The sequence below is a fragment of the Larimichthys crocea genome, chromosome VII (assembly GCF_000972845.2).
Source record: "Larimichthys crocea isolate SSNF chromosome VII, L_crocea_2.0, whole genome shotgun sequence".
In the NCBI taxonomy this organism is placed as follows: Eukaryota; Metazoa; Chordata; class Actinopteri; family Sciaenidae; genus Larimichthys; species Larimichthys crocea.
Window position 1 is genome coordinate 24,180,150 of NC_040017.1, and position 18,140 is coordinate 24,198,289.

Below are 18,140 nucleotides of genomic sequence, written 5' to 3' on the forward strand. Positions count from 1 at the left end.
CAGGTAGGTAGCACCCTTTTAGTCACTGTCCTGCTGAGCATGGTTACAAATTGCTGGTCACTTTTGTAGGCCTGGTTATTAAATCACTGGCTTGTATTTTGAGTAACTAAAAACCCACTCTTCAACTATAACCCCTGTTTCCTCATTATTATGGAGGAAGAAGTGGAGAAAGGAAAGTAGAGCCTGCAAGCATTGCCCCAGAGAGGCAAATGAGGTGAAGAGGAAGAGACTGGAGCTGAGGGTTTGGAGCTGTCTGATCTTGTTCTTCAGGCTCATACGGAGCAGCAGGAGGCCAGACAAGCAGAATGAGCTAAATGCCAGACAAGAACAGCATTTTAATCAGTTTCAGCTTTTACAGTTAGAACAGGCCCAAACAGACAAATCAAAACACAATTCAGATCTTCAGTCAGCAGACTCTGATCCATCAGATTTAGAAGATGTACACCATCCTCAGCCCAGGCTGATCTAATTACCATACCAGTTTGGAGAAATGTAACATTGTGAGCTGTAACATGCTGGTGGCATAAATCAGATTAAGTATTTTTTTCCCCACTTAATTAAAGTGCTAACTGGCAAACCTAGAGCTGCATACGCCATTCTGTCCAAATAACATGAACCTGAGGAAACAAAATATTGATTTAAATATTTTTTATTTTGTCTGATTGTTCATTTATCTTGCTGCTTATTTGGCCTTTAATTACTTTTTTTTTTATATTGTCATGTTTCTTAATTAGTTCCTGACCTACAGACAAGAGTCCACTCTGTAGTTCAACCCTAATGAGAGCCCAAAGGAGTTGTACGGAAGGTTCAGGAGCTTCATGATGAAAAAAGTTTTTTGGGTTTTTTTTTTAAAGAAAATTAGCTGCTGGAAAATATTCAAATGAAGTATTCATGCCTGACCCCTTTATGCCTAAAGGTCGCACAGAGCTCCCTAATAAAATGATTCAGTTGTTATTGAATGTTGCCGTTAGTGATTTGCAGGACCAGTTACAGCTAACAATTCTTTTATATTTCCAGAAATCATTTATGCCTTTGGCCTCATATTGATGTTAATTCATTCCCACTAAAAAATTCACACGTTCAAGTTGCCCATATTTGTCCTTTTTAATATACTTATATATAAATACATACATTTGTATAAGTCATTCTTGATTTTGGCTTCAACCTGTGATTCAGCACAAACAAGCAAGCTGGTGGAGGCACAGAGATGATGCAGGGAGAAGAAAACAACCCTTGAGATTGACATCAAGTCAGAAAAGTCATCTAGAGAATCAAAATGATTAAAAAAATAAGAGAAAGCGATGACAGTTTGCACGATGTTAACACCACCCCTCAATATCACAGTCACCTTGTGTTGGCAGCAGCTTCTGATGGAGCTCGACAAGAAAACAAGTATAACTGTACCGATGATACCCATGAATAAATTACAGTCTATTCACTCCTGACACTACAAGGTATTACATGTTGGATTACACACGTTACAGCAGGTATTCAACATGAAAATAACACTTGAGTTAAGCACAAAGACTTTTAGACATCTGACTTTTTTGTTGAGCAGGACAGCTAACAGAATTCAAATCATAAAACCGTTAACGATTATGAAGGAAAACAAAGTCGATTACAGTAATCCAGTTAATTACATAGTTACAAGATGAAATCAGCAATCTTTCAAAGCACTTTGAAAGAAATCCTCACCAAACTTCAAAGATCAGCACTGACGAAAAAACAACAAAAACATTTCTATGGCCAGTTTTTACGTTACGGTCAGCAGGTTGTACAGGATACAGATCAGGGGCCGATGCTAAGACAGGTGAAGCTCTACACATCACGATACAGCCAAGCTGAATGGTACAACACTGCTAAGTACTCTCTCATTGGCACCACTCATTCACACAGTTTGTTTAAATGCTTGGTTTCACACATGCTCCCCCGCCCCTACACACACACACAAGACAAGCTTCGAGTTACAAGGTGACTTTTTAACGGCGAGCCCTCTCTGGATACAAAATAAGGCCTTAAATCCACTGAAGCAACGCAGCAGACTGTCATGCTGACCTCCACAGGTTATTCAGTCCAGACGACTGAAGACGATTGTACTCAGTCCACGTGATTACAGGTTAGAAGATGAGCAGAGATGAAGAGACAAATAAAAACTTGATATCACATTGAAAAAAAAAAAACAAATATAAAAGAAGTGACTGCTGCTGAATTCATCTCAGAAGCAGAAGCTACAGTGGCATTTGAATGCAGCGGCAGATTTTAAGGCAATACTGGTAAGCACCACACCACCATCTGGGGTAAGAGATCCGGTTCAGTATGCGAGGGCGGAGGAGGAGTGTTTCACTTGTCCTGCATTTTTTCCAGAATTGGCACAATCATGTCAAATTTAGGCCTCTTTGCTGGGTCTTCGTTCATGCATATCTTCATGAGCTTGCAAATGTGGGGCGAGATGCCGGGAGGGATGGTGGGCCGCAAACCCTCCAAGGCAACCTGAGAGCCAGAACAGACAGATGTTTGGTGCTGTAGCAGAGACACTCCTGGAAGCATTAAAGCTATAACAACAATTGATTGTAATCTAATGAGCTCTGCTAACCTTCATGCCAATTTCCATGTTGGACAGGTCAGCGTACGGCACCTCTCTGGTCACCAGCTCCCACAGCAGGATGGCAAAGCTCCACATGTCTGCTGACCGACGGTTGATCTCTTCAGGCTTCTTCTGCAGGGCTGGAAATCACAAAGAGTGACGAGCGTGAGCAAACACACTGAACCACACACTGCATGCCTCTACCTTTTGCAGTCAACACGTACAGGTCTGCACCTTAGATGTGCAAATATACAGTGACTACTGGGTTAAAATGCAGAATTTGTAACATATTTTTGAACATCGGTTGCATCAAATTGCTCGTTCCATCTGTTCGATCACATTGAGTGTTACAAATCTGTACGTTTGTGCCTTATCAAAAGCACTACCCACACTATACTAGTGTACTATACAGCTGTTTCCATGGCAACTGGCTGCAACAAATCTCCATTATCCCACGCACTCTCTGCCATTACGCTTCATACACAACTTAAAACCTTTTCTGTGGGCTGCTGCTGCTGCTGTTTGCAGTTCCCGGGTTACTTTCATGTTTTGTAATCAGTTTATGTTTCCAACTCGCTCGGATTTCAACGTATCTCACGGGGAAATCAGCTGCAGATTACATTTAGTTCGGAGACGGTCTAGAGTTCCCCGCATCAATCATTCGCGCTCGAGCTTGAGTGGCTCCAGCTGTCACTTTGGATATGTGCTGTATGAGTGATGCTTACCCTCAGGGGCTACCCATGCGGGCGAGTACATCCTGCCAGGACACTGGAAGGAGAACTTGACGTCTGCCATGCTGATCCTGGCTGTCATATCTTCATCTATCTGTGAAAACAAGGAACACTGACTGAGATGTCACTTCAAAGTATAACGGACATCGCTTCAGTCTCTGCGGTATTCTGTCTATTTTGGGTCACACCACTTCCTTTGATGGGTGATTATATATGCTGGAAACACAACTTCCTCTTACCATGACACTCTTGCTGTTGAGATAGTGGCGAGGGATCATGGGTTCAAGTGTGTGTAAGAAGGCCATTCCACAAGCAATGTCCAGAGCGAACTTCACCGCCTGCGTCTGATCCACCACGAAGTCTGACGGCAGGACGAGCGACAAATCAGAACAAGCTTCACCCGCTTACTTTTACCACGCAGCAGGGCGACACTGACAACTCTATTGTACTAAAAGTGATGGCAACATAATGACAAAGGCGTAAGTGCAATAAATCACAAATCCTTGCGAACCACCACAAGAGTGGTGACAAGTACGGACTTTGTGACCAGAGTGGAAGTACTCACTGGTGCCTTCATGCAGCACGTTGTAGAGGGAGCCATAAGGCATCCAGTGTGTGATGATGATGGGGTGAGGGGCGGGAGGAGACTGACATGCTCCCAACATGGGTAGGACATTCGGGTGGGAAAATATCCTGGGATGTAGCCCGAGGGAGGGAGGGAGGGAAGGAAGGGGAGAGAGACAGACAGACAGACAGACAAAAAGAGGCAAACCCACAGAGGATTTGACATAAACAGACAGATCACGTGAGATGCAACAACCCCCCAAAAAGAAATAATACATAAAGTTTGGTTCAACACAATGCAAACAGACAAATGAGTGACTACAACAGCACAGGACAGAGAGGCTGTGGAAGAGTCAGGGCTGAGTAATAACCTGAGTTTGGGATACTCCTCGTTGAAGTCTCGGCTTTTCCTTGTGGTCCAGTCGCGAACTTTAAGCACCTTAACAACAATTTCATTTCCTTGCCAGCGCCCTTGCCACAGCTGAGAAACACACACAGAGAAAGTGACGTGAATGAAATGCAACTGATCACGACAAAATAAGAGTGAAACCATGAAAATGAAGTACCTCTCCAGACTGATTATCGTTTATTTTAGCCAGCAGAGAGAGCTGCTTGTAGTCAACACCTGCATGTTTGTTCAAAGTGCCATTACCTACAAACATAGGACAAACTTCAGTTAGAGCTGAGACAAAAGACACATTGTGCAGTTCAGCAGAGCGCCGTGCGGACGGAAAGGAAGTGGAAATTTCAAACACCGCATTAAAACCGACATGGAACATTTTTCTCTTTCATGCAGCACTTTGACCAAACCAAGTAACGGAAACTGGTCGGCTAATGAACTAGTTTATGTGTTCCTGGGACTCACGGGGTCGAGTTCTGGTGGTGCCTTTCCAGAACGTGTCCTTGAAGGGGATTTTTGTCAAGTTCTGTCCCATTTTCTCAGCTTTGTCTGTGAACGGAGAGGTCGAAGTGAGAGAACTGAACACAAAAACAACCAAAAACATGTTTGAATCTGTTGCTCGGGATACCTCTGAGGAGTTCCCGCAGGTGAGGTTTGCCTTTGTCCAGGGGAGTCTGCCCATATTTGTTGCAGATGCTCACCTGAGCCCCGTTAGTCACGAGGTCCTGAGGGGAAAAAAGGACAGATCGAGATGTGAGCGACATTTTAAGAGTTTGTCATAATGGGAGCTCCACATAAAAACACCTTTAACACCACCAGGGGGCAGACTAACCTCAGCCACTTGGTCTTGGCCCCAGAAGCAGGCATAATGCAGTGGTGTGTTCCCGTGTTCGTTGGCTGCGTTTGTGTCTGCTTTGCACTGGATCAGCTAAAAGTGAAGCCGAAACAAAGGATTAGATGAAAATCAAGGCTGGTCACATCTTGTTTGGGCCGTACACAGGGACGAATGTTAACGCTGCCAACAGAAATCGTGGAGGTTCGCCTTGCCTGTCGACACATACCAGAAGTATTGAGACATGCCTAACATTAAATAGCTGCCTGGCAGCAATTCTAAAACAGACACCCTGGAGCTGAAGCCACACAGTCATATTATGGAGTATGTTACGCTCAGATAAAAGACCAGACCTGCTGCATTTCACGGCCTCAAGGAGCTCCACATATGACTGCCGGCCTGATTACAAAGAGGACATACAGTTAGGCTGAGGTGGATTCCTGCAGCTCCTCTGCTTGTGCAGACACACACACCATGCATTGATGAATCTCGGTTCTGCTGGTTGCATTGCAGCTATTGATCGTGCCTTTAAATGGTCGATTCTTTGAATGTATCTTGGTGAATCGAACTAGATTCAGTGTGCAGCTGATGTATTCGTCCTGCTGTCTAACCTCTTTAAAAATGAACAGATGGTCTTCAGTAAAATCACCTCCCTCGCATCATAAATTTCTTGATCTACCCTTATAAACCGTGCAAGTAAGCAAGTTTTTGTAATCATACAAAAATTGCAACCCCCATGGTGGAGCTGCAAGAACAAACAAGACCTTTGTCTTTATAATTGCGGTTCAGATGACTTCATTCCAGGTTTCATCATATCCTGTGTTTATGAAGCAAGCATGACAGATATATTATCATTTTGTCCAGGGAGAGCTGTGCATGCATGGAGAGTGTGGTGTGAGTTTCACAGGTCTGGCATCAGTTTTTGACTTGATTTCTCGGGAGGATGTGTTTTAACGTCTGGCACAATGCAAGATTTAGAGTCAGCAGTGTTCTGATGACAGGGAGGTAGTTTATAATCTGGATGACCAAAGGAACCAGGAAGGAACCTTTTGTCTGCACGACACAGTGTTTACACTGAGCCTTACCTTTCCCACAATTTCGCGATGTCCGTGGCTGGAGGCCAGGTGCAGGGGCGTGTCGTCTCCGCGGTTCATGACGTTAATGCGAGCCCCTCTCATGATGAGCATGTCCACCACGTTGGAGCGGCCCTCCCTGCACGCCCAGTGGAGAGGGCTGAAGCCATGGTCGTCTCTACAAAGAGGGAGGGAGAGAAAGAGAGAGAGAACCTTCAGCACAGCAGGAACTTTGAATGACTGCAGGATAGGCAGGAAGCGCATGACTCGAGGCGGTAAAAAAAAAAAAAAAAAAAAAGTATACCAGCAGCTTTAGGCCCTCGGCTATACACGTCAGGTTTTTCCCTGCAAACAACCCTGTGGTATACTTGGCACGAGGCCAGGAGACACAGACGGGGACTGTTTTTTGGAGCATGTGTTTTGCTTTGACAATCAAAATACCACTTTTCCAATAAAGACAACAAGAGTGCATTCCAGAGCGAAAACTGGGCGGACAACATAAAAAAAATATATATCCGTTCTATCAGCTGTTTGTCATGGCCAAACGTATGTTGATAAGACTTTAAAACCCCCTCAGTTTATCACGTACAGTGCTGTTATAAATCCTCCCTTCATGAAGGTGATGAAACAGTTTGAGAAAGGTGCTGACATTAGTTTGACATTTTGGCAGGAACAGTAGACCTGCACGATTATTCAAATAATCGTGATCATGATTTTGGCTTGCTACAATTAAATGAATATAATCGACTGTGATGTTGCTGCATATCAAATCAAGCGATTCCCAAACAAACAGCCATCCATGGGTGGTGATGGAGATGTTTTGGCTTCACTTTTGTGGTGATGTTACGCTGCTGTGCACGTAGCCTGTGGCAGCAGTCTGTGCAAAGAAATGTCTTGGATGCTGCGGCTGCAGTCCAGAATAGAAGAATAATAAACAACGAAGAGCGGACAAACAGAACGAAAACCAAATGTCTGGAGCAGAAGTCGACGAGCTAATCCCTCGAAACAGATCATCATCTGTCGTTGGAGGTATTTGGGATTCAGGACAAGTGGTGTTAAGCAAGAAGAGCCTTCTGTCCACACCACAAGGGGAAGAAATCGAACTTGTTGCACCACATGAGAAAATGCCACAAACTGCAGGAGGACGAATGTGAGAAGAAGAATAACAATGCTAAGGTTACCTCACTCAATCCTCATCCTTGTCCCAATTCAACTCAGACATCCTTAACAGCGTCACTATACAGCACATCATTGTATCTATCCAGCAAAATGTTCTGCTATCATTTCATTTAGACTTAGAGCTGTTGTAGCACAAAATAGACGTGGAATGAACGTGCAATAAATATATTTTGTCCCTAAAAAATCAAAGAATTGTGATGATTAAAACATCTCAAGCTTGAGCAAAACAATCGTGACTATCCTTCTGGCCACAACTGCACAGCCCTGTTACAGTGCTGATGAAATATACTGAGAGGCGATTCTAATGTTATACTATCTGTACAGGCAGACTTAAAGTTAGAAACATCTTTTCATATAAAGCAACACAATTCAGCAGCACTGTAAAAGACGGAAAGTTGAACATCTGTCTGAGACTTGTCAACATAAACTGACAAACATTGAATTCACTGCATTAAGACTAAGTTGGTTGTAGCTAGCCCTAATAAACAGGTAACTGAGTGTATCCATCTGAAACAACAGCATTAAGTTGCTTCAGGCGATTCAACATAAAGAGGAATTTGTCAGCTTCCTCTAACAACAAAGAGGAAGTCGATGCGAGTGAGACTGAGACAGCTAATCGGCCTCTGGCGCTCGTCACTCCTCTTTGTCTCCGTGACACTGGCAGCGACACATGTAGGACAGTGGCCTCGATTACATGGCGGAGTTGACTGATGGCGTATGTCCTCGGAGAAAAAGAGATAAAAGAGTGAGAGATTAAGACACGGTGAGAGCTGAGTGACGGAGAGGAGGCTGAGCATTGGCTGCGGTCCTTATAAGGTTCAGGGAGACTTCCTCACGCACACACACTCCAGCTGCTGTTCGATGGTGTCATTCTTTATTTCTCTACCCTCTCCGCCCGGCCATGGTCACCTCCTCCTCCTTCTCCCATACAAAGTTTCCTCCCTCGTCCTCTCATTCAAATCCACCCCCTCCTTCCGAGTCCCGCTAAAACAGCTGGGCTGTATTGAAGATTTATTCCACTCCTTTTCAACTGTTTGTGCCGAGAGTGCAGCACAATCCTCCAGATAATAAAGTTATGCACTTGCTCTGAAATTATGAGTAGGCAGACGGAATAATAATGCGATCAGAGAACTGAGGGAGTATTATGAATCTGCAGGAATCTGAACTCTCTGCCATCAATTCACTGGCTTGCATTCACACTTCCTGCAGAGCTGTGCTCAAAACAGCATCAAGAGCCCCACAGAGACCCTCAGTCCCACAACACACATCTATCTGTGCATCTGGGCGACCTGCGGCACTCACAGCAGATCTGCTCTGCGTGCAATTTCCTCCAAGACCAAAAGGCCAAATCCTACGAGCTAATTAGCCGAAGTTTTATGAGAGGCAAACTCCCCAAAGACTCACTCTATGATTTTATTAGTTTTCTGTGTTAAGATCAAGTCTGTTTGGGGAGGAAGCAGAGGTATGAAGTTTATCCCTTAAAAGCAAGAGTGGATGAATGAAATACCATCGTTGTGATGTCAGAGTCACTGTCTGCAAATAACTAGAGCAGAAACATTCAAAATATTATCAGAGTTAAAATTAATCTGTGTTATTTGAGTCATTGTACAGTTCAAATTTCTCCAATGGGAAGATTTAACACACTGACTGTCTCTGAGTTTCACACATTTAAAGACATTTGATCACATTAACTGATGAAAATGATTCATTAGTTGCAGCATTGCAAAAAGAAGATGCTCCTTGTTTTTTCAGATATTTTCAGAGCAACAGTCCAACAAAGGATGTAATATAATAATCAAACTCTAACTGTATAATCTGTTTTAGTTAAACCAGAAAATAAGAAGCAAACTAGTGAAAAATAAAACAGAATTTAAAAATCAAATCACATTTTGTTTGCATGCACGCTCTGACTGAAGATTTACTTATTTAGTCTTCAGGTTTAATTTTCTGAGGACTTCTATCAAAATAAAGACTTGTTAAAAGATCCAGTATGTCAGGGGACAGGCATGCAATATGACATACATATGTATGTTTTCATCAGTGTGTAATGACCTGAAAATAAGAAATATTATTTTTTTAGATCTACAGGCACTATGCTGTACCGCCATATTTCTTTGCAGCTACTGTAGTTTCTCTTATCACATTAGGAAGGAGACGTGAGGGGGTTGCAATCAGCAACTACACTGCTTGAAGACACTAAATTCATCACACTGCAGCTTTTAAATAAAAAAATATTGGCCTGTTGTTGGTATTAAAAATATAATCTGGACTGAAACACATCAGGAACTCTGTGTGTACTGACACAAATAGTTATTTGGTAACTGACTGATGATCAAACTTGCTGAAAATGTACTAACAGCTCGAGTGAGTGTCAGGCCTCTGGTTTCTGGGTGTATTTCTATTCGGGGCTCCTTTTTATAGGATAGATTTTTCCCTGTAAGCTCGCTTCATCCCCACAACCCAAAGGCACTCGAGTGCCAGCCTTTTCTCCCGCTCACCCCCTCCACACTGACTGCGGTAATTTATTTCAGGCACTTCCACCTGCCAGCAGTGCTCAGTTTGGCAGGCGGAAAAGCTCGAGGAAGAGTCCCTGTCTGCACCCTGTACGTCTCTGCCCCAACATCCCCACCAGGTCATATAACAAGACCTCAGACGAGGGAAGAACAGATTCACACCAACGCCGAACAAGTGAAAGTTTCCAGAGAGTTTAGAAGTGTGCAGACTGTCACTGCTGGTGAGAAGTTACCAACTATGTGGCCACTGTCTCGGCTCATTAACATTCCTTCTCTGTTCATACCAGTTGATGAGTGTCAGATTGTGTTAATGTTCATGATTTGTGTTGGCTCGTTCACAGAAATTGCTAACACTGCTTCTTCTCAAATCATTCGTACCTGCTCCAACAAGCCTCAGCGCTTTCTGCTCGCAACAGAAACCATCGCAGAGCAGCAGGCTCGTACTGCTTCCCCCACCACAGAGGTTATATATAAAATGAAAAACAAGGAGCCTCAACCCTAACAGCGTGGTAAACTCTGTGCTGTCTGTAACAATCATGAGTGACGAGCTCAAAAAGAGAGTTATTCCACTTCATCAGGATGGACGTTTTGAAGAGGCGTCATACAGATAACCATCAAAACCACCAAGATCACACATTCAAAGAAAGCACGAGAGCAGTGAGCTCAGTTTGAGAGCAGCAACACAAATGAGGCGCTGGGAGGAGTGGAGGTCAGCACAGGGCCTCGTAATCCTTAAATGTATAATAAACACCATTTTCAAACAACGGTCTAAGGCGAGGGTCACGTATATGTGATATCAACGCATGAATATTTGCTTCCTGTTGAATAAATCCTTCCTGATTCACATCTCTGCACGTGGAGTTCAACACTGGTGAACTTCGACTGCTGAAGCCTCAACCAACATCAAATATATGTGTGTGGAGTTGACCTTTAAAGTGGACTACAAAACAGCAAACTTCTGTGTGCAGCACATCCTGCACATTTCAGCTCAGCAGACGATGGTCGCTCGTATGTGACCGTAGACACTGCAGTCAGTTTGTTATGATCTAAGCAAAAACAGCAGCTCTGCACATTTTAGAGGTGCAGATGAATAGTCCATTAACCAATAAATTACTCCAAAAATTAATCTGCAACAATTTTGTTCAATCCTTTTTACAAAGAACGGTTTCAGCTTAATGTCCAGAGTCGGAAGAAATTGCCTTGGGCTCGGGGAAAGTAGAACTGATATTTTCCTATTATTATCTGACATATCAGATTCAAAATGATTCATTAGTTCTTTAAGAAAATGTCTGCTGCAGCCCTGGACTAATCGATCAACATACGACTTCAATTTAAAAACTAAATACTCCTGAAGTTATCCTCCGTGCTAACATTATGCTCCACCTCCACATATTCAGAGAAAACCACTCAGGAGAATTTGTTTTAAACTTTTGCAATTAACTCTGGTGAACTTGGAGGAAATGTGGAGGGGAAACGAGCGGAGCTATCTAATACCGCTGGGAGACGAATACCGGAAGAGTATTCGTCCCCCAGCGGAGGAGGAGGAGGAGGGGATGGCGCTCTGCGATGGCTTACTATGAATTTCTCTTTCGAGACGCACAAAGATTCTCTGTCTCGTCACACATAACTCTCCCAGTCCTGCCCCACTACAATACTCTCCTCCCCCCTCTCTCCCAGTTTTGGTAGGTGGTAAACGGCTCCCCCGAGGCCTGTGTGTTCCTCCTTGTAAGGAGATTCAGCATTCCACTACTACTCTTAGTCTGGGCGTTACATCAGTGTAAACATCAATGTGTAAATCATCAAGGAGGACAGAAGACATACTCTGATATATACGGAGATACAGAGGGTTCACTGAGATACAGGCAACTTCCGTAGAAGAATAAATGTGTTTCACCCACTGGGTGAGATCCATCATCCGGAAAAAGGAACTTGACATGTAATCAGCTAATGGACCAGTCACATGTAGGAATGCATGTGTCCGCCCTGACTGGATGTAATCATACTGTCCTACTACAACCGGAAAATATAAACACAACAGGAAAAAATAATAAAAGGAGAAACTGAGCAACAACAAACAGTAAATATAAAGAGCTGGGAATATTTTATAAAATTGTAGTAATATATTATACAAAGATATAAATCCCTCTATGATGTTATTTTTAATCTAAAGATATGAAACAAGAAAAACACAAGACTGACAGAGAAGTGACAGAAATGTACTAAAATTAACCTACAGACATCTCTGTGGTATCAGAAGGCCACAAAACATTTCTCTGTTTTTATATCCTGTCTTTATTATTGACATGATTACTAGTTTAGTTCACTTCTAGATGTTGTCAGAGACACACCTCCTAAAGAAAACACATGAATCATTTCTTCAGGTGAAATATTACTAGTTTAATACTTTTGTGTTCAACTTTGTGACAGTAATTACATAAAATGAGGCTTTCAAGTGTCTCTGAAACTTCTAAAACTCAACAACAGTCATTCACTGTCAGCATAAAAACACAATCCAACTAGTTCTAGTTAATGTGCTCAACCTTATTACCATAAATGTACTAAACTATATGAAAAAAAAGAAGGGAGCAGCTCGGAGGTAAACAGACATCCTCATTAAATTGATTCATTTATTCTGTTTCTGCTTGCTCTGGAAACAAACACCAGTAGTTCAATCTGGGACAGAAAAGTCCAAAAAAAGGGGCTTCCAGGGTGGCCAATCTCTACTCATCTGCCAAGTTTTTCTGTACAGCGTCAGCTGAGGATACAGAAGCAGCTCAGGGCTGACTGATGATCTGTAACTATCACACAGATATTTTGTATATTAAACATGTCAGAGACGCCTGAAGAACTCACTGTATGTACAATACGTCCACTCCTGTGAGTGACTAACTCTGCCATCACACGCTGGTTTCCTGTCCCAGCGTCGCGCTTGTGAGCGATCTCGCTGGCATCCTGGACGTAAACATGTGCCCACAGAGAAATGAGTTCAATCACAGGCCACCATCTCGCTGGGGACTGAAAAGGCGGGCTTTCAGCCTGTGCCAGAAATTGAGCTTGAGAATGCAACAGTGTAAATAATATTTCCTCGAGATTCTGATTCATGTCATCTCGCATCACAAATTCATGTTGTGGCACGTCTCGTGCAGACTGAAAACAATTCTGCAGATAAGAATGAAGGATGAAGACACAGCAGAGACAAACTAATAACATACTAAAGCTGGAGTCTGTTAAACTTTTCAATCATTCTTCAGTCAGTCAAGATACTTAGCTTCAAATGAAAACAAGCGACTGACGTCGTGATGAGAGTGATATCATTATTATTTACCCAGGCAAGTTAAAACACATCTTTGGGGCCGTGCTTAGGGATGTATGCTGCTTTGATAATGCATTCAACAACTTAGTGGAGTTTATTTTTAACTGCATCTGATTAGTGAACAAAGAAATAAACCTTGGCTCACCCTTGATTGAGGTCATTCTCCGTATTATCCAACCATAAGCGAACAGCCACTGCATTGCCTTCCCGGCACTGCGTGAAGATATCATCCATTTTGCCTGCTGTATTCTTCTTTTCTTCTTCTCCTTCTTCTCTTAGGGTGCACCCGTGGGAGTAGATGCAGAACTAAACTGGGACAGACGACTGAGGCGGCCCGAGGGGTTCAGCAGGGTCCTGGCCAGCATCAGTTCCTCGTTTGGGACAATGAGGGACACAAACAGGCGAGGAGAGGCTCAGCGGCAGTCAACACGACGCCTGAAAAACGGGACAGAAAAAGAGGGAGGTTCTTCTGTTAGCGCATTATGTATGTCAGAAAAGTCTGTTATTGAAACAAAGCCAAGCAACTAAGACAGCTAATGCTGAGTAACCTCATCCATTTCAGTAATACTGGGTGCGTTCGCAGTTTACAGCATTGTGACTCAACACTGGACTGTGAAAAGCACCCTGGAAACCAAGACACAAACATATTCCAATGCAGTGTCAGGCAATTCTGTACTTATTAATATTGTAACTAGCAATGTTTCTATTTTATCTGCAAATATTTTGATAACAGATTAAATTTTTAAACATTAGCTGCTTACATCTTCCAGGTCTGATGATGTACTGCACAAGAAATATGATTGAGCCTTCTTAGATTCTGATTTTTTATAAAACAAATGATTAATCAGTCACCTAATTTGATTATGAAAGCAACATTTTAATAACATCAGAACCAGAAATAGCTTTAGGTTTTTACATACAAGGAATTTGTCTTTGTGTTATCGGTGTATAACAAAGATGAAGTAAAAATATAAGAAAGACAGAAGTACTCCAGTATATACAGAATATATCTACACAATAAAAGAGCTGTACAGTTTGTGCAGAAATGTTCAAAGGTTAAACGAAAACGATTAAAACGATTTGATTTACAGACATTTAATCTGCACATATTTTGATTTCATCTTAATTATTAAAGTAATTTATGCAATAAAATGTGACACAACAGCTGCTTCCATCTTCCCAGTTCTGATGATATCCTGTTTTTCTGTCTCATGTGATACTAAGCTGCTGAAAATCTTTCAACAAGTTTTTCAATCAAGTTTTTGGACAAAACAAGCAATCTGAAGATTAACCCTTCATAAATTATGATATTTTACAAACTGAATGATTAATCAATCAATCACCTGATTTGATTATCATGCAAATAAAAGCAGTTTATACAGGGAGAGGAATCAGTGTTTATATCTCACACAGTCTGTACTATTGTTAAAGACTTGTTGGCTTACAATCATGATAGATAGATAGATAGATAGATAGATAGATAGATAGATAGATAGATAGATAGATAGATAGATAGATATCTGTAGATGTGACACAAAATATTACTTTCTGAAGACAAGAGCAAGAGTGATGCGTTTTAAACTTAAATTAGTTTAGACTCAGGAGCACCTTCAGCCAGAGACTGCTGGCACCAAGATGCTCCACAGAGAGACACAACAAGTCTTTCCTCCCTGTGAGCATCAGTCTCTACAACTCCTCCCTCAAAATATCAGACACGCCAAGTCAAGTCCAGTAACTATCGAACTGGCTTGTGCAATACATCAGTGAAATCTTCCATACTGCACTTTAAACAAATCAGTGTATTCTCTGTACAGTCTCACTAAATTCTTTATAAGGTTTTAGATTTACATATTGCATAGTTCACTGTTACTTGGCTTTTATTCAACGGTTATTTATACATGTATAGGGCGCTACACTCCGCTCATACAAACCGTCTAGTTGTACCCTCGCCTCTCGCAAAGCGAGGTCACTCTAAACTCTTCGCTGTGGTCGTCCCCAAATGGTGGAATGACCTACCAACGGCTACTAGAACAGCAACATCCCTTTCTACCTTTAAAAAACTTGTAAAAACCTTTCTGTTTCGAGAATGCTTCCCTGCCTAACAAAACTAACAAAACTAACAACTACTCTGTGCTCCTTTACACCTTTCTCAGCTTATGTCCTCCTCTGTAAATCGCTTTGGATAAAAGCGTCTGCTAAATGCAATGTAATGTAATGTAATGTATATATAGTGTCAAAATAGGATATTGTATAGGTATAAAGTTTTGTTTTCTTGCTATCACTTACTATCTAACTTACCATTTGGGAGATGCGGTAACAAAAACAAGTTCTTAAAGTCAGAGTGATACGTTTTAAACTTAAATGTTACCAGACTTTGCATTACTCATAATAAGTCATGTTTAGGATGAGATTTGTTTTTTTGTTTTATGATAATTGTGACACTAAAAAAAACAAAATTGTTACAGAACATTTGTGTGTAGCTTGTGTTGTTTTTGTCAGTCTGACCACTGACTTCGGCTGTAAACAGATGAATGAAAGTCCCAGTCACAGTCAGAAGTGACACTGACTGACAGACAGTCAAATCAAGGAATATATTTCTTGAAAGTGCACGAGGTGACAGCAGATGATAACACACACACACACACACACACACACACACACACACACACACAGAGCTGCAGTGGGTGTAGTTGACATAAACATTGCAGCAGTGTGGTGTCACAGTAATGACTTCACCCTGAGCAGCCCACTGTCTTTCTACTCTATCTACACACGGCTCATTTAAAGTCAGCCTTCCCCTCTCCTGCCGCTACCATCGTTCAGCTTTTTATATCAAACTAAATCATTTAAATTAAATCAGATCCACACGTTAGCTTAGCATCCCGTGGCTAACCAACTGACGCCGCCGCCGACCGTTGCTCTCATTTTGACCGAGATAAACGTTAATGATAATTTAAAAAAACGGTAATTTAACGGGTTTTTTAAACAGGTCAAACAGAGCGGTGACTGTGGTGGTAGACTTACCACGTTTGTCGGCCTGTTGCGGTGCGCTGCGGTGACACAGAGCTGAAGTTATTAGCAGCGTTGTGTAGATTGAATGCGGGGGGACGTCCACACCCTCTGCTCCGCCGCCGCCGCCGCCGCCGTACGTACGTGACGTGACGTGACGTGACGTGCCGCTCAATGGAAGCGAGACAGCGCCCCCCGCCCCCTACAGGCGGAAGGCGGGACTGCAGGAAGCTCAAATATTCAGCGCCTCAGGTCACAGTTTTTATAAAGCGTCAACACAGACAGGTCACACTTAATGTGCATGTCCTCACACTGTTTATATCGTATTATGGGATTATGTTCTATGATTTGATCCTCATTATTTTGAATTATACAGTTACACTGTATAATAACAGCTAAAAAATTTCTCCTTTCTTACTTTGCACCAAATCAACACTGCCAAACTGCTGTATATACTTTTGTACTATATATTTTATTTACTATTGCTATTTTGATATTTTATTATGTATAGTTTGTTCTTTATATTTTTATTCTTATATTGTCTATCGTCACTGTGTGTAATGTTGCTGCTGCACTGTAATTTCCCAGCTTGGGATAAATAAAGTCTATCTATCTATCTATCTATCTATCTATCTATCTATCTATCTATCTATCTATCTATCTATCTATCTATCTATCTATCTATCTATCTATCTATCTATCTCTGGAACTCTTTACCCCCTGTCATAAGGAACATCAACTCACTCTCACAATTCAAGTCTACACTTAAAACCCACCTGTTTAAAATTGTTCTATTTTAACCTTTTTTTAATGTCGTATTCTTGTAATTTTATATACTTTTATGGTTCTTTTTGTTTGTTTCTGTTATTTGCTGTCTACTCTCATTTATTGTAAGGTGTCCTTGGGTGACAGGAAGGCGCCTATGATATAAAATGTGTTAATATTATTATTATTATTATAAAAACGGTCTTCCTAGGCCTCTGGTGGAGGAAGTATTCAGATCCCCAACTGTAAAAATACTATAATTGTAATGTACTCAATGCAGAAACATGTCCCCTGTGTTATATAATTTTCCCTTCAGGGATTAATAAAGTATTTCTAATATGTTCTATCATTAGTTTATTGTTACTCATACATTAGTGGATAAACAGGATGTTACTGTTGTGGTTGGTTGAGGTGGTGATGTTTTTGTAACTATGTTGTAATGGATAGAGAATAATCAGAATCGGAATCGCTTTATTGGCCAGCTGTGTGTACACATGTGAGGAATTTGACTCCGGTTCACTGTGCTCTCAATTGTACATACAGGTATGGACATACAGTTTAACAAGGAACATGACAGGTAGCTGCAGACATAAACATAAAACATAAGAAACATAAAAAAAACTATATACATATTCAAAAGATATATATGTGCATAAATATAGATACATATGTGTATCTATCACAGGCACTGACAGACATTTGTAGATGATTAGAGTGATTATTTTCATTATGGTTTCATCTGCTGATAATTGATTGTTTTGTTTGTTTGGTAATATTCAGAAAACAGTGAGAAAAGCTGTCACAATCACCCAGAACCCAAGCGACACAATGACAAGCGCAATAAAAAATGATTATAATAATTAACAAATAATCACATTTATTAAACTGGAATGATTAAATGTTTCTGAATGAAAAATGACAACAATTTTCTGTCAATCGTTGTTTTCAGCTGTACTTTTACAGTTGAGTAATCATTTTTTGTAAGTTCTTGGTGTTTTTTGTATGCCAAAATCTCTGCAGTAGTAGTAGTAACTTGTAACTAAGGATGTCAAATAATTGTAGTGAAGTAAAAAGTACAATATAAGTGGCATAAAAAAAGAGTAGTACCTCAGATTTGACCTCAGCATTAAATGTATTTGCATTCTACCACTGTCCTCAGCTGGAAAACAGACTGAAA

The 18,140-nt window shown here is 41.4% G+C and overlaps 1 protein-coding gene across 1 annotated transcript; it reads right to left on the reverse strand.

Annotated features, from left to right (window-relative positions):
* Positions 1–1,079: 1,079 nt before the first annotated feature.
* LOC104919841 (integrin-linked protein kinase) lies at positions 1,080–16,353 on the reverse strand. The gene is made up of 13 exons (XM_019261845.2): positions 16,214–16,353; positions 13,335–13,624; positions 6,197–6,362; positions 5,112–5,207; positions 4,908–5,004; positions 4,745–4,828; positions 4,446–4,531; positions 4,251–4,360; positions 3,881–4,008; positions 3,555–3,676; positions 3,310–3,409; positions 2,594–2,724; positions 1,080–2,490 (listed from the first exon to the last, which is right to left on the reverse strand). Exons 2-13 carry the CDS (start codon positions 13,421–13,423, stop codon positions 2,341–2,343), a joined length of 1,359 nt encoding a protein of 452 aa, XP_019117390.1. The 5' UTR covers positions 13,424–13,624; positions 16,214–16,353; the 3' UTR covers positions 1,080–2,340.
* Positions 16,354–18,140: the final 1,787 nt, after the last annotated feature.